Raw genomic sequence first — 27244 nt, 5'->3', positions numbered from 1 at the left:
CACCTATAGCCTCTTCAAACGACCCTCATTCGGCACCCTCTTTTAGTTCATTTTTATACCATGGTGGTCATGGAGAACACTCATCTCTGACTGGACCTTCGACGTACAGTAGCAGCCTCATCACTATTCTAAATCACTACGCATAACAGAACCTCACATTAGTTCTGGCGGGACATGATAGTCTTGCCTCATGCACGGAGCATCGACTGATTCCTGCCAAGCCCCTATCAGCTGACGCTCGCTCATCTGTCAGTCTGTCACTCTTTATGACGGCTTCTTCTTGCCTATACTGTATTCCTGTTACAGCATACTGTACACAGGCCTCCTTTATTATGCTCATCTGATTTTATCACCGCCGTTGTCTCTGTCGTGTCTTTGCTCATGTTCCATTCCATGCATGGCAGGGCAGGGCATGGCAGGGAGATCCCAGAATAAAGATAATAACTACAATTTATTGTTATTGTTCTTAAAGGAGTAGTTCACGCAGAAATCTATTATTCACACCCCATGAAGCCTTTTTGATTTTGTCGCATCCTTGAGCCAATAATATGTATGAACTATCTGCGACAAAAACATCTCCATGAATTCAAGGCTTCATGGGGGTGTGTAATTGACTGGAAAAATAAGAATTGCGTTGGGTAAACTGCTCCTTTAATATGCAATTAAGTTGTTTTCTTCTGACAATGGTCCTTACAGAATGACAGCAATAAATAATGGCGAAAAACGATCCTAGTTTGATATGAAATATATATACCGATAGCTAATTGTATTGATGTAATTTAATTGTCTGCCAAGGCAAGGACAGATTAAATTCACTGCAAGCTCACCAAAGTCTTGAATAAACAACCCTTAGTCCCTAAGAATCCACTCCATATGGGAATAGAGTAGACACTAGACAGCATTAGCTGACTATCCGACGCAGATTATCACTGTATGTCGAGGTTGGATGTTCAAAGGGTAAAGGGGAAGGTCAAGAATGAAAGCCGACCAGGGGGCGAGGAGGACATACGCTGGGCCTTAACATTACGTAAGGCATTAGGGGCTAAGAGGAGTGTTCTTGGAGAATGGAGGGGTTAGTGTAGGGGTGAAATCTTGGTGGGAATGAGGGCATTATGGTTATGGACAGAATGGTTACTTGAAAAGATTAGGCTCTAGGCGTGAGTTTGGATGTTAAAGGGGTTAGGGCACACAGCAATATATCCAGTGTTCATTGAAATTGCAGAAAGCAGAGCTGTATAAAAACTTCTAAAAGTCCACATCATTCGTTGAACCCTTCCAATGGACAAACTGGGCTGAATAACGCCCACCCCCAAAGCCATTTCAATTTTGTGTGAAATGAGGGGCGCTCTTATCATTGCTCAGACACATATGACATAAATTCTCCATTCATTGTCAATGGGAATGAAATCTTTGTGTAGGACAAAAATAGCCGATTTGCTCGTCCACATATGACGTCAATTCACCATTCATTGTCAATGGGAATTTAATTTAAAATCTACACCAATAGCTGAATATAGGAGGGACTATAGCGCCCCTCAAAATCTACAAGTGAACAATATTGTTCAGTTCTTCTCTACTCTGGCCTATACTGTATACTTATATTATATATTATATAATATTTTTGACATTTCTCAATTACAATGTGCCTATAATGACATGCCCCAAAGTGGTTAATAACACTGGAATATTGCTGTGTTCGATGTTAGGGCTCTGAGGTGGAGAGGTTAGGGGTTGCAGCTCAAGTGATTGTTTGTTGCTGGTTTTCTTTGTCTTTCTTGTTTGGAATGACAGCCTACCTGGTACATGGAAATGCTTTGGGGCTTGGTAGGTGGTGGTGATGGTGGGTGTGGCAGACCTGGGGTCTAGCTGACTGTGATAGGGTGAACTCCTGCCACTCTCACTGCCTGCAGCCAGTCCAGCCAATCACAGTGAGAGAGAGCAAGAGAGTGTGAGCGACAGCATGACCTGCCTCCCCCAAGATAGACAAACTGACACACAGACCAAGAGGATGAAGGTGGAATGAGCATTTCATTGATTTGGAGCGTGTGTGTGCGTGTGTGTGCGTGTGCGCGCGTGTGTGTGTGTGTGTGTGTGTGTGTGTGTGTGTGTCTGTGTGTGCGTGCGTGCGTGCGTGCACGTGTGTGTGTGTGTGTGTGTGTGTGTGTGTGTGTGTGTGTGTGTGTGTGTGTGTGTGTGTGTGTGTGTGTGTGTGTGTGTGATTACCAGGGTGATAGTAGTTGAGTGGGGAGCCTCCGTGTCGACTGTGTGATGGGGAGTCGGTGTATGCAGGGCTGGAGGAACGCCTTGTTCTCAACTCCACACTCTCCAACAGGTCCTGGGTCAGTTATTTTACATGCATGATTTATACAGAATGCTTACAGTGGACAGTTGTTCAATATTGTTCACGTGGCAATATTTTTTCCGCTATTAGTGAGCAAGAGAGAGAGAGAGAGGAAGAGACTGAGAGAGAAATAGAAAGAGAGAGAGAGACCTTTGCCCTTTAAGGAAGCCTTTATTTAACCTTTTCTTTACCCTCAAACATTCATTAACAAATTGCATGTTTTGGGCACTCACAATAATATAATTTAATTTCTTTATTTAATTTTTCTCCTCCTCTAAAGAGACAAAACCAGTGACTCTTGATCAATGTTGCACAAAGACGTTCTCTTGCCCCCACATCTCAACAAACTCTAGACAGGAAATCACTATAGTACCGGTATGTAAACTCTATTCTGAGACCAGCTGATACCAGCCCTTTAGCCATGAGTTCAGCTTAGACTGACCCTGCTCCCTGCATTTTGTTCCTCCTAGTGAGTCAGATGCTCTATTTTTGCCTGCACGGTTACCTTTCTTTTTTGCAATCCCACCCTTTTCTTTTGTGAGGCTTTGTACTTTGGCCCAAGAATTTAAATGACATCATTAAGCTCTTCACTGAAACTTTCAAACCATCTCTGTAGCAGCGCAAACACAGAGAGAGAGAGAGAGAGAGAGAGAGAGGGCTCTAGCCCTGCTGCTTACCTGGGAGTATGGAGACAGGGATCCCAGGGACTGAGAAAATAAAAAGAAGAAGAAGAACCTTTCATCCAATGACCATGAATCATGATATATCCTACAGGGCTCGAAATTAACTTTTTTACTTGGTAGCACTGGTGCTCCCAATTTAAAAATGAAGGAGCACCAGAAAAAAATTAGGAGCACCCACCAAAATCTAAGGAGCACCAATATGTAATTGATTTTTTACATTCATAAAAACAATAATATAACGTGTGGTTTACAAATAACATAAAATGACTAAAGTATAAAAATACATGCCAGAATTTAAAATGTAGTGTCCAGACTTTCTGTCCCTCATCCATCCATCTCTTCAAAGAGGCCGAGGCATCAAACATATCCAGTTGAGGACCCTCTAGTCTACACTGATTCCGGCCAGTCACATCACCCATTTTCTTTTCTTTGTTTTGTGTTTTTCACCTTCATAGCCTATTTAGATCATATAATTAGAATTTCTAATATAAAATAATTTCTATGTAAAACATGGTATTTATAGCTATGCCTACTCACTATGCCTACCACTTCAGTGCTGGAAAATTACTCTAATGTTATACTTAAGTAAAAGTAGCAATACTGCTGCTATGTAGAAACCAGGTAGAAACACTTACAGGTCTGCTATTCTCTCTCCCTCCCTCTCTCTCATTCCCTCTCTCTCTCTCTTGCAAGCGCGCTAGCGCGCACACACACACACACACACACACACACACACACACACATGCCGGTCCGCCACTAGCTGATTCAGAAAAGACTGGAGCCTCTAGCCGCTAGAGGCTCCGGTCTTTTCTGAATCGCTGCCTTGAAATAATGTACTTTCTGACACATAGTGAAGTTGCGAGCCGAGGCGCTCTGGAATGTGAGCGATGCAGCGCTCAACGTTGTCCCGTACCGTTGTGTCAAAGAGTAGTTAACTACACACGTTGGTTTGTTAGCATCAAGTGCTAGTGCAGCTAGCAGACAGGAGCAGTGCAGTGGATGTCAGAGAGCGGCTCAGAGCGCCCGTTTTTGTACAATCGATCGTTGTAGCCAGGCGCACCACAGTAATTATTTGTAGTGGCACTCGTGCTCCCAAATATATTTTTAGGTCGCAAAGGTTCAAATTCAGGCGCATTTGCGACCAAAATGGTCGCTATTTCGAGCCCTGTCCTATATTTTCAATGACCATGATATATCCTATATTTTCATCCAATGACCATGATATATCCTATATTTCCATCCAATGACCATGATATATCCTATATTTTCATCCAATGACCATGATATATCCTATATTTTCATCCAATGACCATGATATATCCTATATTTTCATCCAATGACCATGATATATCCTATATTTTCGGTAGCAGTAGCAGTTTGGTTCTGTATCTACAAGGCAACACTGAAGCAGCAACGTAACACTCAATGACCTCAGACTGTCGGCTGCGTTGTATACCGATTCATGCATTAAGCCTAATCTATATACACAGTTGCACAATGGTGTAACACAGACTTTACCCATCCAGGACAGCCAAAACATGTGTGTTTTGGCTGAGCTACAGAGGTAGATGTAGAAGATGTTAATTTCCCATGCAGGAGACCCAGGCAACACATCATGAGCTGTAATGCGGTCGCTTAATGCTAGGTCGGGCACAGAGCCAGCCGTCATCATTGTTACCAGTTTCACCGTCGTGTTGTTTCACGGTGTAGTGTGTAAATCACAGCCAGCGTGATGTAAAATACGTGACCACAGTTTGAAACGATTTAAATAATGGGTTCACCCCAAACCCCCAAGTGAACTGTACGCATGGTCACTTATGAGGAGGAAGGCCACTTGGGTCAAGTAGGACGTCTCTCACAGCCTCCACCAAGCCTTCCACTTACTGCTATCGGGTCAGCCCTGTACAAAGAATATAGTATTCCCCCTGTGAGCGTTCTTTAACACTGTGTGTGCATGTGCGTGTGTGTGTGTGCGCGCGCGCGTGTGTGTGTGTACCTGCCCGCAGCTGTAGCCCTCCAGTGTGTCCTCAGAGAGGTGTGTGTGTGCGTGGTAGGCCTGGTACGGGATGACGTCGGGTCTCTGGATGTCGTAGATGGCTTTGACCCGGGGCAGCGCTGCCAGGTTCTTGTATCCCGAAACACCACTGTCTGCCTTAGTCTGAGGAGACGGAGAGAAACACACTGCAACATCACACAAACATATGGCCACAGACAAGCGCACGCACACACACTTAGTCATTCATTCCCCCCACCATGCGCACGCACACACACGCAGCCTGTCAAAGACAAGCCTGTCTAGAGTCAGTATTGTTGATTGTATCTATCTCTCTCTCTCTCTCTCTCTCTCTCCCTCTCTCTGTCTCCACGCACGCACGCACCCACGCACCCATGCGCACGCACGCACACACAGTCATCAGTCATCACTTGAAGGATTTCATTCCATTGATTACAGCTTAGGCCATATACCCAAAACTTAGAGGCAGCGGTGGCCGAACGGTTTGCGGAGCGGAAGGTCGCTTGTTCATATCCCCGGGCCGGCACGTTAAAATTACCACCACTGAAGTGCCCTTGGACAAGGCATTGAACCCCTACCATGAAATGTTCTATGAGCAGGGCCTGGCTGTAAACAAGTTCTTGAGCTTAGTCCAGTTACCCTGGGTAAACATAGTAACTTTCCTTTCCTTTTACACACACACACACACACACACACACACACACACACACACACACACACACACACAGAAGGTCCCCGATGATATCAAACATCAAGCTGCCTAAAATAATGAGCACAAGCAGTAAAGTCATAGTTGTCCATCAGTGTAGCCTGTCTGTTCTGTATAACAGTCAGGTGGTTAAGAGGGTCTTAATTCCCCCACCCTGCACATCAGGAGGTTCAATCCCAGCCCTCCTGCACTCACTTCAGCTTCCCGTCAGTCAATACAAACATACAATCACTTTTAACAACTCTATAAGCCCCCATACTGATGATGTCTATACTGCAGTATACAATACTATATGATGGCAAATAGTGTTGTGACTCTGAGCTTGTAGATCTGCTATCTTATGAACATTTTAAAATCTTAGTGTTCATTGAACACTTTCACCATTTAATAAAAAAAACAGCAAAGTAGGATTCAGGAGCTTAACTCGGAGTGTACAACTGTAACCAAATGGACCCGTACTTTGTTCAGCGCGTACACCAACACTAGGGCGTATGGCAGGTTAATCATTATTGTTGTTCTATTGATGATGCTTGTGCAATGATGCAGACCTTGCTGAGTGTGGTGCCGTACGTAAGATCACGTTTGTCTATTTGTTATGTTGTACTATTATGCTTCCCTTCGGGGACCAAATAAAGATGGAGCTGAAGATGCATAATGTACAGTATAAATAGAAGTACAGAGAGATCAAGAGGGACAGCAAGGCACAGAATCTAAACAGACATAAACTGTACGGAGAATACAGAAACCAAACAAGCAGACAGACAGACGAGAAGAAGACAGAAGAGGGAATAGTTCTCCAGCGTGGCGGTCACAGCTGGTAGCTCAAATCTCTGTCGGTTAGGGTTTGATTGACAGGACCGACAGTGAAAGTTGACAACGGAGGGGCTACAGTAACTATATGACCGGATATGTACTCACATAGACCAGGTGGTGAGGAGATCCCAGGCTGGAGCCTGGAGGTGAGATGGACGCTGTCTCAGATGTGCGTCTCAACTGGTACACACGCACACACACACACACGCACGCGCACGCACAGACGCACGCACGCACGCAAGTACAAAGTGTAAGTGACAGACAGAGCATGAAAACTGACCAACCCTAACATATAAGCTAATGAACTGTTTCCCAAAAAGTAGGTCGATACGCATGTTTGGGTCGTGGACAATTTTATGGGTCGCAAATAAATGTCCCCCCTTTTCTCGTTTCCTTTAAAAACAATATCAATTATTTCAAAAGATTGTTTGATTATTGTGACAATAACGGATCTACAAGCTCGCAATGCAGCGCAAAGCGACATGTTGTGAGCTTGTAGATCTATTGTTTTTTATAGTTTGGGCAAATGTGATCTAACCCAAACAACAACAACAGATGATGGCAGACAGACAGACTCACCCTCAGCTTTCTCTCTAATCGTGTGGCTTCCTTACACACTGGGTGCCAAACCTCAGAACCTGCAACACACACACACACACACACACACACACACACACACACACACACACACACACACACACACACACACACACACACACACACACACACACACACTTATATTACTATATACCGTTCATCGGGTATCAGTCATTGCTTGAAGGATTTCATTCCATTGATTACAGCTTAGGCCATGTACCCAAAACTTAAATTTTAACATAACAGATCAACCTCAAGTCCTCATCATAAAATAAGCCCCTCAAAAGGGACATGAGAGACGTTTGGCTCTCACAAAAAGTGGAGCAAGAGGACACACCCAGTATTCCTACAGTATCTAAGCCCAGTGGGTTAGTTTAATGTGTGTGTGCGGGGAGGGGAGGTCCATAAAGTTTTATAGGATACGAACATGAAGGATAGATCAGCATTTCTCAGCTAGAGCTATATCCATCATGTGCCCATCTCTCTCTTTTTCACACGCGCATCCATGCACGTCCGCATGCATGCACACATGCACGTCCGCACACACGCACGCACGCACACCAGTCTGTCGAGAGGCAGTATGTTACATGTAATGACATGGGTTGTATTTCTCTCCTCCCTACACTGAGAAGGACAGAGATAGCATGAGAGAGAGAGAGAGAGAGAGAGAGAGAGAGAGAGAGAGAGAGAGAGAGAGAGAGAGAGAGAGAGAGAGAGGGGAAGAAGGACAGAGAGAGAATGACAGGGACGGGCAGACAGATAAGAGAGGTAGACACTGACAGCAGGACGGAGAGATGACAGAGCAATATGGACAGATGGACAGAGAGAGCAGAGATATAGACAGAGACAGCAGGGGATAGAATGAGAGAGAAAGAGAGAGAGAGTAAGGGAGAGATGACAAATGAAGGTAGGACAAGGAGAAAACAGAGTGAAAAGAGAGATGGAGAAAGGGAAAGAGAGAGAGATAGAGAAGAACAGAGGGCGGGTGGGGAACGAAGCTAAGACAGGATAAGATAGAGAAAGAAAGATATACAGTGAGCCTATAAGAGAGAGAGAGAGAGAGAGAGAGAGAGAGAGGGGTGCCAAAGACAGATGGACAAACTACAAAGACCAGAGCAACATGCAGCAGGACCGTAAAAGCTATTACATTTAGCTGGTAGCAATAAAGCACTGCAGGACGTTAATATATGCATACTGTAGACAGTTGATAATGATAATGCCACTAATACATCCGCTCCACTAGCAAACACGCACGCACGCACGCACACACGCACGCACACACGCACGCACGCACGCACGCACGTCGCACGCATATATATTATACTAGGCCAATTCAGTATCATTTTGTGATGCCTCGAGGGCAGAGTAAGCCTAATGTTGCGTTCACACGAGACATATGCAAAGATGTCGCTTTGTATATCTGTTGCTCACTGCAAAGGGCGAGGTCGCTTGCGCGCATCCGCCTCGTTGACGGCAAACTGCTGGGCGAGCGCTGGCGCTTTGGCATGGAGGGGGTCAGATCAACACAATCAATGTACTGGCTATGAGAGCATGTCTTGAGTGTACAGGGTTTGATGAGGTCAGATCTACATATGTTATGTCCATATATGGAGATCTAAGGGTGGTATAGTGGGCACATTCTCTTGAGTGTACAGGGTTTCATGAAGGTCGAACATTAATTTGTTTTTCGGTCCTGTTGAGAACTCTAGTTTCCGCCGGCTGCCGGGCACGGCTGCACTAACTTTGGGGCAGGCCCGTCTACAGTTTGAATGGACAGGCATCAGTCAAAAGGGAGGGTATCCGGAGAACTCGCCAGTTTACCAACTCGCCGCGATTTAGTGCATTTTTGTTTTACTTCACCTTCATTTAAACTGCATTGAATTGAGAGAGAGAGGATAGTTGTTTAGAATTAACACTAGAGGAAGTAGGAATGCTAAAAGTTTAAACACCAAAGTACCGAAACTATGTAATTCATTAGTAAACAATTCCTGAAATGGTACAGTAGGCCTACATATCATTGGTATTCACATACTCACCTTTTTATCACCTAGCTGACCATTTAATTGCATACTACACTGATGAAGACAGCATGTTAGCATAACGATGAAGACATTTATGAGGAATTTTCGCCGTGGCGACTTGGTAAACTGGCGAGTTCTCCGGTATCCAAAGGGAGACATCGAAGAGGAAGGACACACATGGACATTCAGTCGCACATACCCATAACAATGCTGCTCACTGTGTCTCATCATGTCAATATAATGCAGGGGTATTAGGAGTGCATGCACATGCTAACAACCAACCCTGACGCACGAGCGTGCGTGCACACTAGCACATAACACACACAAAATCAATACTCCAGACACAAACCATGCATGGTGATTCAGTAACCCCCCCCCCCTCCATCCCCCGCCCTGCGTTGGCTGATAATACTGCCTGCGGGGCCCGACTCCCTCGCTGTGCCAGATGGAGAGAACTTAACTACTGCTACAAAAGCCACCTCTGCCTTATTTACAAAGACCTTTAGTATTTTATTGGCTTTGTGCAAAACCGTTATAATACAAGACAAACATATGCACAAACCCCCCCCCCCCCCCCCCCGCTAATCTACGCAGGTGTGAAGGCAGTCAGCGGTACAGATTTGTGACAGTGGCATCTGCTTGAATTGCTCGTGGTATACCGTACTTTGTAGCCTCAGTCAACAATCACACCAGTGCTGCGCGCAAACGGCATGCTTTCTGCATGCATGTCGTTTAAGGTCATTTAATGCAATCAGATGGGACTTTGGTGTTTTGGGATGTATGAGCTATCGAGGCGAGAAAAGTAGGTTTGTGCCACTCAGTAGGCGTTCCCGCATAACTTCCGGGTATGATGATGATGTCACGCGCATACCCTCTATACTGCAGGAGAGACAGACAGCCGTGGAGGAAGGTGGTATACAGTAAAGGGAGACAGACACATGAGAGGTTCGGTATTTACCCGCCGTTGGCCGACTAGAATTTCAATTAGCCTGTACATACTGACCGGAAACACTCAAGTAAAGTACAAATACCTCAAAATTGTGTACTACAGTACTTGGGTACAGTTACTTCCCACCACTGTCTACAAGCCCACGTTGTGCACTCTCTCCTCGCTCTCACTGTCTGCCTCTCCTGGTGTCTCTCTGACACCAGGCTGTCTGTCTGCCTCTCCTGGTGTCTCTCTGACACCAGGCTGTCTGCCTCTCCTGGTGTCTCTCTGACACCAGGCTGTCTGTCTGCCTCTCCTGGTGTCTCTCTGACACCAGGCTGTCTGCCTCTCCTGGTGTCTCTCTGACACCAGGCTGTCTGTCTGCCTCTCCTGGTGTCTCTCTGACACCAGGCTGTCTGTCTGCCTCTCCTGGTGTCTCTCTGACACCAGGCTGTCTGCCTCTCCTGGTGTCTCTCTGACACTAGGCTGTCTGCCTCTCCTGGTGTCTCTCTGACACCAGGCTGTCTGCCTCTCCTGGTGTCTCTCTGACACCAGGCTGTCTGTCTGCCTCTCCTGCTTCCTTGGTGCCTGTCTGTCTCTCTGGCTATCACAGGCTGGCCTCCCTCCCTCTCTGCCCATGTGAGAGTGGAGTGACAGCTCTGCGTTAGGAATGAAAGCAGAATGATCAGAAGCAGAGAGCCACCCCATGCAGTATCGCAGGCTCAGGTGCTGTGATCGTTGACTGAGGTGGATGTTCCTCCCCGTCGAGGAGGAACTCTGGATCAATCTTGCCCCGTCAATCAAACTGATTGATGGGGCAAGAGCTCGGAGTCGAAGGCACTGTTTCCAGGTGGTGGGGATTGTGTTTTAATGAAATTATATCATATCACATTTGCGGGGATTGTTGGCGCTCAAGTGGTTAACCAGTATTAACCATTAAAGGGATCGTATCAATTACACACACTCGTAGAGACTTGAATTCATGGACATTCTATAGTTTTGGTCGCATTCCTGAGCCAATAATTTGATGACCCCTATAAATGGAAAATAGTTTGACTTACTTTAACTATACATGGATAGACTGTAAAACTGTTCAGCCTTCTATTTGTCCGTCCATCCATCAACCATCCATCCATTTTTTAGATTTTTTTTAGACATTTTTAGACACACGCACGCACGCACACACACACACACACACGCACGCACACGCGCACACGCACACACACACACACACACACACACACACACACACACACACACACACACACACACACACACACACACACACACAGTTCATAATAGACCTTTCCACCACTACCACTCAACACGCACATACATACACACACTCACTCGCTTGCAATCAATCCTATGGATGCATGTCTGGAATGAGAAGTGGTGTGGGGTACATGATTGTGTGTATGTGTGTGTGTGTGTGTGTGTGTGTGTGTGGCAATTTGGATGAGTCTCTGGGGGGTGATCGCTCAGCCCTCCTACATGTCTTAACCCATCTAAAGGACTGAATGTAACCTTGGGGCGGTTCTTTGGAGCTAACAACGCACACACGCGCACACGCACGCACACACACACACACACACACACACACACACACACACACACACACACACACACACACACACACAGGTACAATATGCAAATGTAGAGTTTTACTGGTGGCTTTCAAGAGGGGGAGCACCTCCTGCATGACAATACGAGAGCAGCTAGTGCCAATAGGTTAACATAGGCTACATACATGTACTGTATAGCTCCATGTTAACGAACACATTTTCCTTTGAAGGACCCCTACCGAACATCTTTTGTTGCCGTCGGGCAGACGCGTCTTATCTCCACGCTTGGTGGGGTTTTTTCCTCTTAAATTAACGCCCTACTTAACACCGCGGCACGCTAAAGCATCAAAAGTAGATCTACAAGCTGGAAACGCGGCGTAAAGCGGCCTGTCTTGAGCCTGTCGATCTGCTATACTTTTGATGTTATTTTTTATGTGAATCCTGGAAAATAATAAAAAATTCATGTTTTGTGAAATCTTTTTTAGACATACGAGATGTACAGTAGCATTATTTTATTTAAATATATATATATTTTTAAATAATCATTTAAATCGATTGGTTGGATTCATTGTTACATCCCATATTACAGTATTAATAATTCAACATCCCTCATCACACAAGCCACATGGGTCACACTGCCTGCATTGTAAATGCTGCTGGCTCCCAAAACATACACCGTTTCCCTATTAAAAAACTGTCCCTCAATGTGGAGTCTGCGGGGACCCAGACTGTCCAGGGTGTCCCCAGCTAAATGATTGATAGTTTTACAGACAGTGTAGATTGAGGTCCCACAGATGAAATGGGGGTCTGTGGCAGAATGCATATCAAACGAACCTGGGGGTTCTTTGAAATTACACCAGGTAAGGATCACTGGTTTGAGAGCTGTGCGTGATCCCATTAAAACCGTTGGCTATACAGAAATAGCAGATAAAGCTTGCGCTGCGAACTGTGTACATTAGCTTTTTTTTTAAGAGAGAGAGAGAAATCTTGAAAGTGTGCGAACTACTGATTTAAAAGGCATTTGTAGAACTCGACCTCACGCAGGTTTGAATGGGGGGAATCTGTACACCTGGACGGAGGCTGAGAATCAGATGAGTGCTGGTTTGTCACTGTGGAACAAGGAGCTGCCGCATGAAACACACTGACAGGTAATTGACTCCTAGCACTGTAGTGCACAGGCTGCATCAAGGCAACATCAAATGGAAGCAGGCAAGCGTGTGTGCGGTTATGTATGTATGTGTGTGTGTGCGTTTACACGTGTGTGCGTGTGCCTGTGTGTGGCCTTGTGTGAGAGAATGCCATTAAATTGAGTTGAGTGAGATCAATACGCTATATAACAGCACTTTGTTACAAGAACTCATTTATCAGGTTACCATATCCTCTCTCTTTCTCCCTGTCACCCACCGTACGCGCATGCATGCACGCATGCACGTGCACACGCACTGCTGTTGCTGTACATACGGTGGCCTTGATGAATACAAAGGATTGTCTATGTGGGATGAAGGTTCAATCTGAATCAATTCTCAGAGTAAGTCAAGGAAAATGAGCGTTGGTACACAAATCTTAGAGAATGGTCTCCTAAGTGGGTGTCGGCGTCTGGCGGCAAATCTCACGAACGTCCTGTGTTTACTGGTGGTACTGTAGCTCCCGCGAGAGTATGTTTCGGGGGCAGAGAAAGTGCGATAAAATTAAGTAAATTCTCTCCTGATTTGTCTCGCTTTTGTATGAAAATATTGGTCCAATATTTAGTTCAGTGAACATGGATAAGCTGTGTTCACGTTCACTCTTCAAATTGGAAATAACATGACTTTAGCCTGCTTCCAGGCTCTAAAGGCGTCCGCTTACTTTAAAAAAATATTTTTGTCTTGGCAAATGGCTACAGTAGTACAGTGCACATTTTGTCCAAACCACCACACACGATATATCACTTTAAAGCTACAGTTGTCAGTCCTGGCTACAGTGCACAATTTGGCCAACCCCCCCCCCCCCACACACACACACACACACACACACACACACACACACACACAATATATATCACTTTAAGCTACAGTTGTCCTCAGTAAGGAATGCCAGGCAGGACTCCACAGAGTCATAATGTACAGCATTAGAGAAAATCAGCAAAAAGTGAGGTCCTCTACAGTGCAAAGAGGAAAGGAGGATAGAGCAAAGCACACAGCACTCCATAACAGAGCAGCTACTGTAGATAGCATAATGAGATTGGGCAGTAAACAAGGCGATAGCCCGCCATAATCAGATAAAGCAAGCATGTGTCTATCATCTAGCTGATGTTGAGCTGTATACTGCTTTGAGTTATCTGCCTGAACTAGCTACACAGGCACATGTTTCTGTGTTCTCTCTGCCCTGGTATGTCTAGGTGTGTACCTTTGAGGACCTTCTCACCTGTTAGATACATCTCCTCTCCTTCCAGGAACGTCATGTGACAGCGGGCACACCTGGCACAGGTAGGGTGGTAGTGCTTACCTCCTGCCTGAAAGAGAGTGGGGAAGAGAAGAGAAGAGAAGAGAAGAGAAGAGAAGAGAAGAGAAGAGAAGAGAAGAGAAGAGAAGAGAAGAGAAGAGAAGAGAAGAGAAGAGAAGAGAAGAGAAACAAGGCATGGTTATAGCCTATAGGATAGGACAAGAGGAGGCAGGAGGGGAGACGAGATAGGGTCCTCAGAGAGGAGAACCAATGACAAGAGAGGAGGAAATAGTTCCAATCTAGTGAGGAGGACCAGCTGTGCTCTTCACAGTTTTTTTATGGATGCCAATACACAAAACATGGAAACCATTTCTCTCTCTCTCTCTCTCTCTCTCTCTCTCTTTCCTCTTGAAGTGAGAACCAGCTAAATCTCCTCACTTTCCGGGATTTTCTGCATCTTCCCATTCTTGTGAACTAAAGGATTTCTCTCTCACACACAGTATATCACATGCAAGCATATATCACACACACACACACACACACACACACACACACACACACACACACACACACACACACACACACACACACACACACACACACACACACACTGTAATGTGCTCACCTCCAGTACCCTCCCGCTGATGTACCTGTTACAGGTTACACATCTGATGCCAAACTGGGCATGGTAGTCAGCCTCGCAGTACGGTACTCCATCCCTGACAAGGAGACACTGTGCGTCAGGTCTACACCAGTGGTTCCCACACCTTTTCATGTCAAGGACCCCCAAATTGATACTAATTAGCCCGCGGACCCCCATTTGAAGAGATGGGACCCCCATAAGGGACCCCCATAAGAGAAGATTTCTACGGCTCTAGCAGTGATTCTCAACCCGTTTCATGTCAAGGATCCATATTAGTCTACACACAGACCCCCATTTAATGGCATTTCTATCTCTGGGACCCCAATTCATATTGTAAAACCAATGTTAATTTAACTCTGAGAGTAACGGGTCCATTTGGTTCCATGTGTACACTCTCAGAGTTACAGACCCATAAGGGTCCATTTGGTTCCAAACAATGATTTAGCTGGGGACCCCCCAGGAACTCCCTCAAGGACCCCTGGGAACTTTGGGAACCACTGGTTTAGACTTCCCAAATGTAAAGTGTTACAGTATGTGAGTACACTTTGTTCTGTTGTTTATGGCAGAAACAACAGAACAGAACAACTGTGCACTCACTGTACTGTAAATAAGTTTACATCAGTAAAAGTCTACTGCTCCGGATAAACTAAAGTCTCAATGGTGTGTAACATTACCATAGCAGGCATCAGGTTACAGCTATTGTGTAACTTTTTTAACCACTTGAACCCTATAGCATTCCTATATTATGGGGTGAACAAATATGGCTTGAGTAGTTGTCATACAGTATGTCAAGATTAGCAAACATTAAGCATAGTCCATATGTCTAGATTACATGAAGAGAAGAGAAGAGAAGAGAAGAGAAGAGAAGAGAAGAGAAGAGAAGAGAAGAGAAGAGAAGAGAAGAGAAGAGAAGAGAAGAGAAGAGAAGAGAAGAGAAGAGAAGAGAAGATAAATGGTCATTTTGCAGCGTGATAACATTCAGTACACGTGTACTGATGCACAGCACATGGCCTATGCACCTACTTGCTGATGTATTCCCCAGTGAGGGTGCAGCTGCAGGTGTGGCATTTGAAACAGCTGACGTGCCACTGTCTCTCCAGAGCCAGGAGAGACTGACCCTGTTTAATCTCCGCTCCGCAACCCGAACAGTCTGAAGAGTGAAGAAGAGAAGAGGAAGAAGGGCAAGCAGCAGGTGTGCAAGTGTTAGAAGGATGGGAGAAGAGCGAGGGAAGAGAAAGCATGAGAAGCAGGAAGCTGAAAATAAAAGAATACTGCATAAGGCCCTTGTCCCCTCTCCCTCTCTCCTTCCTTTCTCTTTCTCCTATACAGTGGCCCACTTTTCCCCTCTCACCGCTCCACTCTGCCTCACTTTCCTTCTGAAAGGATAGAATACCCTAGAGACACACCTGGCCCTGGAACGTGGGAATTACAGTACAAGAGGGAAGTATTATAAGCCAGCCAGCATGAAATGACTTCATAATTTGCAATGCTTTTATTTATTTATTCCACTGCCCTTTGTGTATTGTTCTTAATTTGAGACAGACAGTAGGAAGACGTCGAGGGAGACAGTGTAGGAGACAGACAGTAGCATGCCTGAGATGGAGACAGTGAAGGAGAGACCTATACTGTATACAGTTGGATGGTTGAGAGGGAGACTATGTAGGAGAGACAGACAGTAGGAAAGCTGAGAGGGAGACAGTCTAGGAGAGACATATGATGGTTGAGAGACAGACAGTGTAGGAGAGACAGACAGTAGCATGCCTGAGATGGAGAGACCTATACTGTATACAGTTGGATGGTTGAGCGGGAGACTATGTAGGAGAGACAGACAGTAGGAAAGCTGAGAGGTAGACAGCTTAGGGGGAATTGGATGAAGGTCACAACAAATCTGTATTAGTTGCTGTGATAAATCCCAGCAGGGCAAACAGCAAGGAGGAGTTGTGACTTCTGTTCCTCTATTGCACTCAAAGTCTGTCCTAACTCCTTTGTGTGTACAATATGCACACGTGCATGTGTATTTGTAGTGTGTGAGTGGTTATCGGGCGTACAGTATGTGCATGTGCTGAGCATGTGGTTAAGTGAAGCAGTTCTCAGCAGGTAAACAGTGTTTCAGTGTCAGGTCACCAGTCTGCCTGCAGGCAAACAAGTGTCTGTGCTACAAACTTTGCATAGTGTACAACATTTCCCCACCTGCATCATTTATCAGCAAGTTATGTGACCGCGTGCGTGCGTATTCAAGGTTAAAGTTGTCTTTATTTCTGTATTGACAGCAGTGCCATGGTTAATTGATCAGCATGTTTCTTTGTCTAATGGTGCCCTCTTCTTTATGGTTCCCATTTTGCACCAACATCATTGATTACATAATTTACATCGCAGCGTCAACTGGAGGCAAAACAAGAAATATTGCGTTGGATTTACTAGCAATATCACCTCAGAATAGAAGAGAAATGTATACAACTATAGCTGTGTTGTTCCAAAATCAAAGCAATATGAATGAATGAGAATGCGGCTCCAACCTGGAAAATGATCTCCAGGTTTCTTTGGTTTCGGTTCCAAAGCCTGCCTACTATATCCGGTAATTTGCACACACACATATACACAGCATTTCCATATCCACTATAGATAGACCCAGCAATTTGCAAAGGGAATTGATCCGGGCCGACTCGCATAACAGCTGCCACTGCCAGTCAAATAAAATCAATGAAGACCACTAATAAAACGAAAGTATTGGACTGAGAGGCAATCATCAATAATGTGCGTTTCTAGCGTACACTTAAGATGAGGTAACGTTATATAAAGTATCATCTGTTGTATTAGGTATGGATTATGTCTAGAGGTTTGCCATGCCCATTCATCAGAAACAGAATGGGGAACTAGGGTGCACAGAATGGACGACTTCTCATAAATGAGCCCATTACCGCATGATATGCGAGTCAGGTGTGTGTTCCAGTAGACTTTGTCCCTCGTTTTCTTATGGATGTCAGGGTGGCAAAGAACGAACTAAATTGATGGTGGCATTGGATGTATTGAGTGTCTAGTCTACCTTGTTCAGCGAATGAAGTTACGTGGCTACTGTACGCTTACTTACTAAATGAATTAGAGAGAGAGAGAGAGAGAGAGAGAGAGAGAGAGAGAGAGAGAGACATAAAACATACTATAACCAGTACTTCTTCTAGCAGCAGTACTGAGAAGAACAGTTTGTCGCCAACAAATCTTTCATGTTGAGTAATGTGTCTCTGGCGTGTCTCAAGCTTGCAGCTGCCGTAGAAGTAAAAACAAATAAATGCTAAAAACAGAGAACGGGCCACGAACGAGTCACCTTGCCCCAACTCCATCTTGTTCAAACTGTGTGCATGTGTTTTGTGCGTGTGTCTGTATAGTGTACGTGTGTGTTTCTTACAACTGGGTCCGTGGACCTTGACGGGCTTGTCGGAGTTCAGACTTTGCGAGCACTGCTGACACACACACTTCTTCCCGCTGAAGGTCACCCTGTCTCCAATAGGAAATGGGCTCCTGCCCACACACACACACACACACACACACACACACACACACACACACACACCAAGTGCAATGGGTTAGTTTAACTTTTTTGTAAAAGAAAGAGTCAGTGAAAATAGCAGATCTACAGATGTTCACAACGCAAGACAGCACAGCACATGAAGTGAGCTGCAGAGATACTGTAGATCTGATCATTCTGAGACACCAATACGCAACTATAAGAATGAGGAAAGAAATTAGGCATAAACTCCAATCCCAACCCTTGCTTTGTATTTATGGGCATTTCCTGATGTTTCTTTGAAGATTTTGTTTAGTATTTTGTGCTGCCATGTGGTTGTGGGGGGGAAATATATGTGAATAATTCCTTTGATAATACTATGTTGTAAAGATAAATCAATAAACATATGTTTAATATATATATATGCCCCCCCACCCCTCTGCAGTATCTCTGAGGACGTCCTGTTGAAGAGCCCTGCTCTAAAAGCTTAATGTCAAATTGTACTGGAACTATGAGGACATTTTGACCTTAACAAGTATAGTAATATAAATCACGCGCATGCGCACGCACACGCGCGCACACACACACACACACACACACACACACACACACACCTGCATACGCTGCAGATGAAGCAGTGGGGGTGGTAGGTTCTGCCCATGGCCGACACCACCTCCCCTGTGATGTACTGGTTGCAGCTGTCACACTGGGTCCCGTACAGTCTCTGGTAGTCCTGTGTGCAGATGTACTCACCGGCCTGGTGGAAGAAACCAGACTGCACCAGGTCACAGCCACACACTGCATGGGGAGAGAGAGAGAGAGAGAGAGAGAGAGAGAGAGAGAGAGAGAGAGAGAGAGAGAGAGAGAAAAAGGGCGTTGGTTCATGTATATGTCACAATATTGTAGTACTGCAGTTCATATAACTTACACAGGCCTAAAAATCTATCTTTCAGGAGTCCACAAGGGGAAGTAAACATACTTATCCCATAGAAAGGAGATGGCGTACATTGCCGACATCTTTCCTTTTTTAACCCTTTATATTTGTTGACGATATTGATGAATTGAATACATAGGACCACAATGGAAACAAGTCAGGCGCCCTTGCCTCTCAGATGACTCCAACACTGGTCTATTTATATATAGGCGCAGGCGCAGGACTTTTTTGTATCCTTTTAGCCCCAAATGTCTGACTGTACCTGTGCTGTTTACATTTCTTTTTTTTTTACTTTATTTATAAGATTTTCAATTTTTGTAGACAAACAACCCCACATATACCCCACCCTCCCCGGTTCCATCACAAAGCAAAACAACAACAACACACACAAAAAAAACTAAAACTAAAAAACAACAACAAAATAAAATAAACAGGTATTAAAGGATATAAATAATAAATGAAGTAAATACAATAAAATAAAATGAGCCTTTTACTAGATTAAGGGGCTACACAGTGAACCAAATTACATGTAGGAAAAACACTTAGGACACATCATCAAAGGACAGTGAGTCGGAGGACAGTGAAAGGGTAAATTCAAGGAAAGGGGACCAAGCCTTTACAAATTTCTGACGAGATTTGAACCTGTTGTATCTGAGCTTCTCCAATGGTATAAAGGATAAAACATCCTTGACCCAACTTGTAAATGTTGGAGGTTTATCAGATTTCCAATTGCGGAGAATAAGTCTCCTCGCTATGAGTGAAGCAAAAGCTATGAAATTGGCTTGGGGAGAAGTAATTGGTGCATCGTCGTTGGGAACTCCAAATATAGCAGTTATCGGGTTGGGCGCAATTGGCATATGACAGATGGTTGAGAAAGCATCAAAAATACTATTCCAAAATTGGTTCAAGGAAGTGCATCCCCAGAACATATGTCCAATAGAGGCTGGCTCCAGATGACATCTTATACAAGTAGAGTCAATGTCAGGATAAATTTTAGATAGTTTTTCTCTCAAAAAATGCAAACGATGTACTATTTTGAATTGAATTAGGCAATGTCTAAGACATAAAGAGGTAGTATGAATACGCCTCAAAGAGAGTTTGCTGTTTACATTTCTGTATCGGATGATGAATGATAATGGAGTTATGAGGTTATGTGTGTGTGTGTGTGTGTGTGTGTGTGTGTGTGTGTGTGTGTGTGTAGCAGACTCACAAATAAAGATGCAACAGCTCTTCATATACCTTGGTGTTGGTGCGAGAAAGTACCCCGGTATTAATCTGTTAATCTAGCAGTTTCACCCTATGCTGGGGGGGGGGGGTCGTGCAATCTGTCATCCTTGACCTTTAAAGGGTTAACTGCCCTAATCGTCTCTGAAGGATTAAATGAGGTCATATAATCTGCTTTATACTACTTAATCTCTGTGTTATGCTATAGCGTGTGAGCGCATGTGTGTGTGCATGAGAGAGTGTGTGTGAGAGAGATTATGGATTACAGCGTCCCTTTTACTGCTTCGTGATACAAACGGTAGGAATGTGCATTTCGACAGTACATGCGAATATGTGCGTGCACATGAATGCACGTGCATGTGTATGCATGGGCATGTGTACGTGTGTTACACCGACTGTGTGTACGGCGTAGGCGCACACACGTGCATTGACAGTATGATAAATAGCTTTCATTTAGGCAAAGCAAAGTCTGTCAGCTAAGTGATTGCTTGTGGTCCAGGCTCTGTTCAGAGATGTTAAGTGTGTGTGTGTGCGTGCGTGCGTACATGCATGTGTGCGTGTGCTGAGTGGCTGGCTTGTGTAGTCTCTGTGGATGTGGTGTGGTGTGTGTTTCAGCTTAAAGGAACAGAGGAAACCGTTACTTTGCATCAGGAGTGTAAAGAATGATAACACCTTCAAATGTGACCCCATCGCTCACAAAATGAAGCCCAGGTTCGAAGCCTCCACCTCCACCTTCCACCTCTGGTGTTCCTGGGCACGACCCACTGCGCCGTCATCACTCTACCACCTAGTCAGGTCCACCTCTGTGTTCCCCTTCCCCTCTGACGAGCTGCCTGGGTGTGGTACTGCACACCTGTTCACAGTCTTCATAAACCTTGCCTTCCCCCCCACTCCTCGCCAGATCTTCCCATAGAAACGCCTGGCAAGTATAGTTGCTCTCTACTCAGTTGCTGTTCGTACTCTTTAGAGCTTTTCATGTGTTTTAGCTGCAGTGTTAGCTGTGTTGCTAATTTCTTTCTTTCATCCTCTAGACCTGGCTATCTGCAGTGCCACTCCTTGCCTTCGTCACCCCTTTGTTCTGGACTGTTTGTCTACAAGCTCGTCTTCGACTACTCTCTTGGTAAGTATAGCTTTATATTATATCCTCATAGATACATATATACCTAATTATACTATAGAGTATTTATGTATTCATATTATATATATATATATATTATATATATACACATTGCCATTATCCTGCTTTATGTGGACATTAAAAGTGCCTAGCAGTCTTCCTGTCTCTTGAGTGTTTGCATTAGAGTTCAGAACACAACTCAATCTTAACAACTGACTACTGTACAACATTCAAACACATCAAGTTCAATGTGTTTACCGTCACTGATACTGTGACACGTACTGTGACTTATATATCTTACACTTCAAGCTTCTTAACTGTGTGCAATAAACTATAAATTATGAATAAGATTATACATAAGGTCATTACTGATGACTTTCCCATAGACTTTGCCATCAAGACGGCTCTGCTCTTCAACTTCATGTCAGCCTGCTGCTGCTGCTACCTGGGTCTGGAGGTCGCCGGTATGCTGGCCAGCAACAGCTTATCACCCAACTACATCTTAGTTTGTCCTGACAGGGGCCATGTTCCTCTACATTGTACTGTAGTGTATATTGGCATCGGTATGTTCCCATGAAATTAATGAGGTCAACCAGATAGGCAGGTTGCCAGCGCTTCCTCCTGACATTTTCCATCCAAGAGGCCAGCCTGCTTACAGGCTCCGCTATTATTCTCCTTCTGTATAGTTCATGGGCTAGCGGCACTATAGACACAAGCAGACCAAAACTGGTTTCGACCAGTCTAAATGGGAAGGCCCAAAACAGCATCATCTACAAAACCCAATTGAATTCAGCATTCATGATTATGTAACAATCTATGTACATTACCCTGGCCAGAGAGTTGATGAGCTCACGTGTGTTTGTGACATCAATGGTTAAATAGTTAAGAGTTCCCTGCATGTTTTATTACAGAGTTGTATAGTCACATAATAAAGTGACTTAATTAAATCAGGGTTTGGAGCTGTTTTGCCATAAATGCGTCACAACTGATGCATCATCACAAACAGCTGGGTGCCTTAAAAAAATAAATAAAAATGCCCTTGCCTCTCAGATGACTCCACCACTGGTCTATTTATAGGTTTTGTTTATTTTTTGGCTTTCTTAATTAAAACACCATCAGTGTTCATTATTTGTCATTGCCAAAACCTTGTCATTACAGTCCAGAACACATACTACAAACTACTGGCACAAAACTGGAAGCAGACAATTGTCTAGAGTCATTGTAACTGTATACATTAATATTTCCATTCAATGGAACCAGGGGCACTAAGTAATTAGAAAGGGTGTCCACTGACTTTTGGTCATATATATATAAACATACAGTACACAGACAGGTGACAAATGAAAGGAAAAAAACAATATAAAGTGTCTTATTAAAGGTGTTGGGCCACCACAAGAACCTCCAGAATCGTTTTCAAAGTGCATGGGGCAGATTGTACAAGTCTCTGAGCTCTACGAGAGGGATGGAACACCATTCTAACAAAAGTGATTCCCCTCCCATTTGGTATTTTGATGAAGGTGGTGGAGAGTGCTGTCTAACACAGGAGTCCAAGTGGGATGCGACCGGGTGACTGTGTGAAGGTCCTACTGTAGCATATTATTATTCACATCTCCATACTCATCAAACCTTTCTATGACCCCTTGTGCCCTGTAGACAGGATAGGAGCATTGTCATCCTGGAAGAGACCGCTCCCAACAGGATAAAATAATTATAAAGGTGATCACACAGAATAACTCTGTAGTGATTAGCAGTGTCAGTGACCCCTGGTCACCAGTGGCCACAAACCATGCCTCTCTGAAGGGGCCAAGCATTCAGAACTGTACCATTGTCTCGGTGTATGCTACTTGTTGAAATATGGTGAAGGATGATGACTCATCTGACCCTATCACGTTTCTGCACATTTTTGCAGACAAGTGCGTAATAATGATTTTTTTGCACCACTGAACACTCAAATGTGCCTCGGCCGGATGAAGATCTCTATACTGTACAGTAGGTCTAAACAGGTTGGCCTTGTCATAATAAAAGAGGATTCCTCCTTTGAACAATTGAGTGCCCGCGGATCCTCTGTTTCTGTCTCAAATGTGTATTTATCTTTGTACTGCAACCCCAACTATAACATTTCTCTATGACAGTTTTTCCTTATCCCACTAATGCACAAGCACCCCGGTCATCAAATGTGCACTTTCAACCAGAAGCTGCTGCCTTCCACGCTGAAATAATGAACCCTCTTTCACACTCACTCAGATGCTGATTTTCTTAGCACCTTAATATAAAATGTGTGTAAACTTGGTCTGCTCAGCCTTTTTATACAAGCCACAGAGCACGATATTATTGTATCATGCATTACACCTGTATAAGGGTGTAATGTGGCCCCTAAATCATAGTTGCCTGTTCTGCAGCTCCAGAAATACAAGCTCGCAGTCCCCATATGACATGATATTAAAAGCTGTGGTATGCAAGGGAGCCAACTCTGCAACATCCTGCTGTTGAAAACATCAGAGAATAGGCTGTCTCAACTCTAATCAAGATAATGGCCATACGCCCAGTGGAGTGAATGGAACTGATCTGAGCCAGCTTGTTAAGTGGCAATGAGCGTGTGTGTGTGTGTGTGTGTGTGTGTGTGTGTGTGTGTGTGTGTGTGTGTGTGTGTGTGTGTGTGTGTGTGTGTGTGTGCGACGGGCGTGCGTGCGTGTGAGCAAGAGAGAGAGAGAATATAGTAATTGGTCTGTCTAATTTATTACGCTCTTTCAGGGTCAAATTAAAGCGGTAAAGACAATAAAACTATATAAAAGTGAAGAACACTGTCACTACCTTGACAGTAGGCTGAAATAATTGCTTACTCTTGGTTCATTAAAGACCTAGTGCCATGGTTTTTTAATTGTCTAGAGACAAAAATGTTCAAGAGCACCTGAAGTGCACCTGAAATGTGCGAGAATGTTATTTCTTTCTTATTATTTCAAACAACCCACCTTTCTGGCGAACGGCCACACAGGTCTACTGGGGCTCTTTTAAAAAAGCTCTATCCTTTGCTGTGTCTTAATAATGTATTGCTCTTGATTGCATTTACTCAATTGATTGAATGGACATGAGCATGAGAAAAGCGCCTTAATTGTAAATTGTAAATATTTTATGAGTGTGCAGTGAAATGCCCCATACAGTACACAGAGGAACCATTTCCATAAAATCTAATCTGGCTCCTCTTTGTTTACACTGCACTAAACGGGGAAAATGTTTTTAAGGGGAACAACAGACATCCCTAATTCATGTCCCACGATCGTCTTAATTCACCCAAAACATAAATGTTGTAACCGCGATCATCAACGCTTTAGTTATGAGCCGTGAATAAAGCTTGTTTTGATTTAAAAAAACACAATTTATCTGGGAAAAGAATACTGGAGGTGGACGGCTGGCTGATTTTGACTGGCCTTCCCTGCTTGGCACTCAGCATCAAGAGTTGGATTGCAGGTAAGTGCCTGCGAAGTGCGAAATATACTAGCATCAAGTCCAGGCTACTTGTGCATCAAGCTGCCTCACACTACAGAAAAAGGAGAGACTGGACCTATGGGCCACCTGGCCATTGGTTCCCACGCCATTTTACTCTCACGTCATATTTGTGGGTTGGGAAGAATTAAATTAATAGCAAAATGGCTGCCGTCTAGTGCCGTGTGAATATGGCAAATTATTCGCCCTTTGTGGATACGTGGTGCTGCTGGTAGGTGTCTGCAGTTTGAGCCTGGCCACAGAGTACTGATTGCAAAGCATGTTGTTGTGCTCTGTTAAAGCAGTGATTCTGAACACCTCCCCGAGACATTATTTAGAAACGGTGCACTAACCTCAGCACTGATGAGTCCAGGAGACACAGACAGTACTTTACATAAGGCTATGTTATGAACAACACATCTGTGTCGATTGCATTCATTACGTCTGCACATGATCTCACACAGATGCTTGGCAGCTTGGGGTAGCACTTTTCTGCAAGGATACAAGTTTCAACATAACACGACCTGAAGTGTGATCGTCAGTGCCATGATTTTGTATGAATCTTGTAATATAAGAGTTATGGTATAGTAAAATGTGTTACAATGTAGATTAAAATGCCACCAAAGACTACTAAAAACTACTGCTGGCCAACAAACAATTGCCAGCATATTTTCTGCTCCCAAAGTCTTCCACCCTCCCTGCCTCAGCATGTGCTCAGTGTACCGATTACCTCTATTGCCTGTTAAACACTACAATTTGTCAGAAAACACAGTGACCCCTTTTCCATCGGTCGGTTCCCAATGGGAACCGGTTCAGTTCTTTTTGGTTCTTAGTCCATGAGCCAGAGCTCCAAAATTGGTGGGACCTACTGTATATTAAATTGTTTGTAGGATCAATACAAGTAAATGTATACATGATAGCCCTTCCACAGTAGTAGCTTTTTCATATTTTCGATTATTTTGCATATTTTCCTACATGATGCCTCATTTGCATATTTAAAAATGTAATTGTCTTCGTGTAAGTACTCAATTGGGGAAGTTTCATAGTGATAACAATCTAATATAGGTATGGTTTTGCACACTCAATTCATAATTAACCCATGGCTCCTGTGAATCATATTGAAAACAGTGCAACATCACTGCATGATTAGCTTTTTTCTTTTGCCAACTGGACCCCTGATCTTTCATAACAATAATAAGACCTAGTTGACACAACATGCACGTGCATTTACGTTCAGTTTTCAGCTTCACCCAGCTGATAGCTGCTCAGGTGGTCAGACTGTGCACTGTACAGTGTACACATCATGCTGTATACTGTATACGGTATCTTATTGCAATTTTGCTGATTCAAAATCCAAAATCACATGTTCATTAAAACATACCTTATTTTATTCATCTTCTATGAATTTCTACTGCGAAATGTGGTAGTGTGTACAACCATTTATGTCAAGTGCATTCATTGCTTTGTCAACGGCCGTAAGCGAAACAATGTTTTGACGTCATGGATGGACACATTTCACAGGAAAAATACAAAAACATACATACATGTTGTGTATTTTTCCCCATACTTATACGTATATGAGTTTCCCGTACTGACGTACTGTCATCAGCCTCAGGATTCCAAATGGCTCTCTTTCACAACAGCAAAACAAATAGATTTTGGTATATCGTTTTTTTATAATGACTTGTTTGCATGTTCATTGTATATAATTATTTAAGTTTTATAAATATACTATACTACTCTATTATTTGTTTGCTTACAAGTTAAGTTAGAGTTGCTTATAAGAGCTTATTTTATGCATATCGGTCAGAACATTAGTCTGGCATCAGTCGGACTGTAGAATTTAGAAGCAAAAGCCATCATTGTTAGTCCTAAACAAACATCAAAGCTTTCCAGTGTGTTCTCTGTCTCTTTTGGTGAAACGGCTGCTGTTCTAAAATACCAGCTTGACCTTTCTCTGTCCGACTGGACCTTTCTCTGTCCGACTGGAACTAATGTTGGTCACAATAATGTGAGACTTGTGGCTAAAAGAGCAAGCACACAATGTACACGCGCACACACACACACACACACACACACACACACACACACACACACGCGCACACGCACACACACACACACACACACACACACACACACACACACTCACATGCACACTCACACACCCACACACTATGCACACAAGCAACACACGCATGCATAATGCATGTGTGTACAGTCTATGGTATTTACACATACAGACATGACATACACAG

The 27244-nt window shown here is 44.0% G+C and overlaps 1 protein-coding gene across 1 annotated transcript in view; it reads right to left on the bottom strand.

Moving 5' to 3' along the window:
• LOC308327225 (actin-binding LIM protein 3-like) overlaps window positions 1-27244 on the bottom strand; it is a 76611-nt gene that overhangs the window by 30316 nt on the left and 19051 nt on the right. The window contains exons 3-13 of the mRNA XM_080780478.1: window positions 18849-19032; window positions 18136-18248; window positions 15759-15885; window positions 14718-14811; window positions 14075-14162; window positions 7140-7198; window positions 6666-6740; window positions 5021-5182; window positions 3019-3048; window positions 2224-2335; window positions 1797-1904 (exon numbers count right to left, since the gene is read on the bottom strand). Coding sequence (XP_080636604.1) covers window positions 1797-1904; window positions 2224-2335; window positions 3019-3048; window positions 5021-5182; window positions 6666-6740; window positions 7140-7198; window positions 14075-14162; window positions 14718-14811; window positions 15759-15885; window positions 18136-18248; window positions 18849-19032 — 1152 coding nt within the window. The remainder of the gene's footprint in view (window positions 1-1796; window positions 1905-2223; window positions 2336-3018; window positions 3049-5020; window positions 5183-6665; window positions 6741-7139; window positions 7199-14074; window positions 14163-14717; window positions 14812-15758; window positions 15886-18135; window positions 18249-18848; window positions 19033-27244) is intronic.

The sequence above is a fragment of the Protomyctophum bolini genome (assembly GCF_963924005.1).
Source record: "Protomyctophum bolini genome assembly, chromosome: 13".
Classification (NCBI taxonomy): Eukaryota; Metazoa; Chordata; class Actinopteri; order Myctophiformes; family Myctophidae; genus Protomyctophum; species Protomyctophum bolini.
The sequence above is the reverse complement of the archived record's forward strand: the minus strand, read 5'-3'. Positions and strand labels throughout refer to the sequence as shown.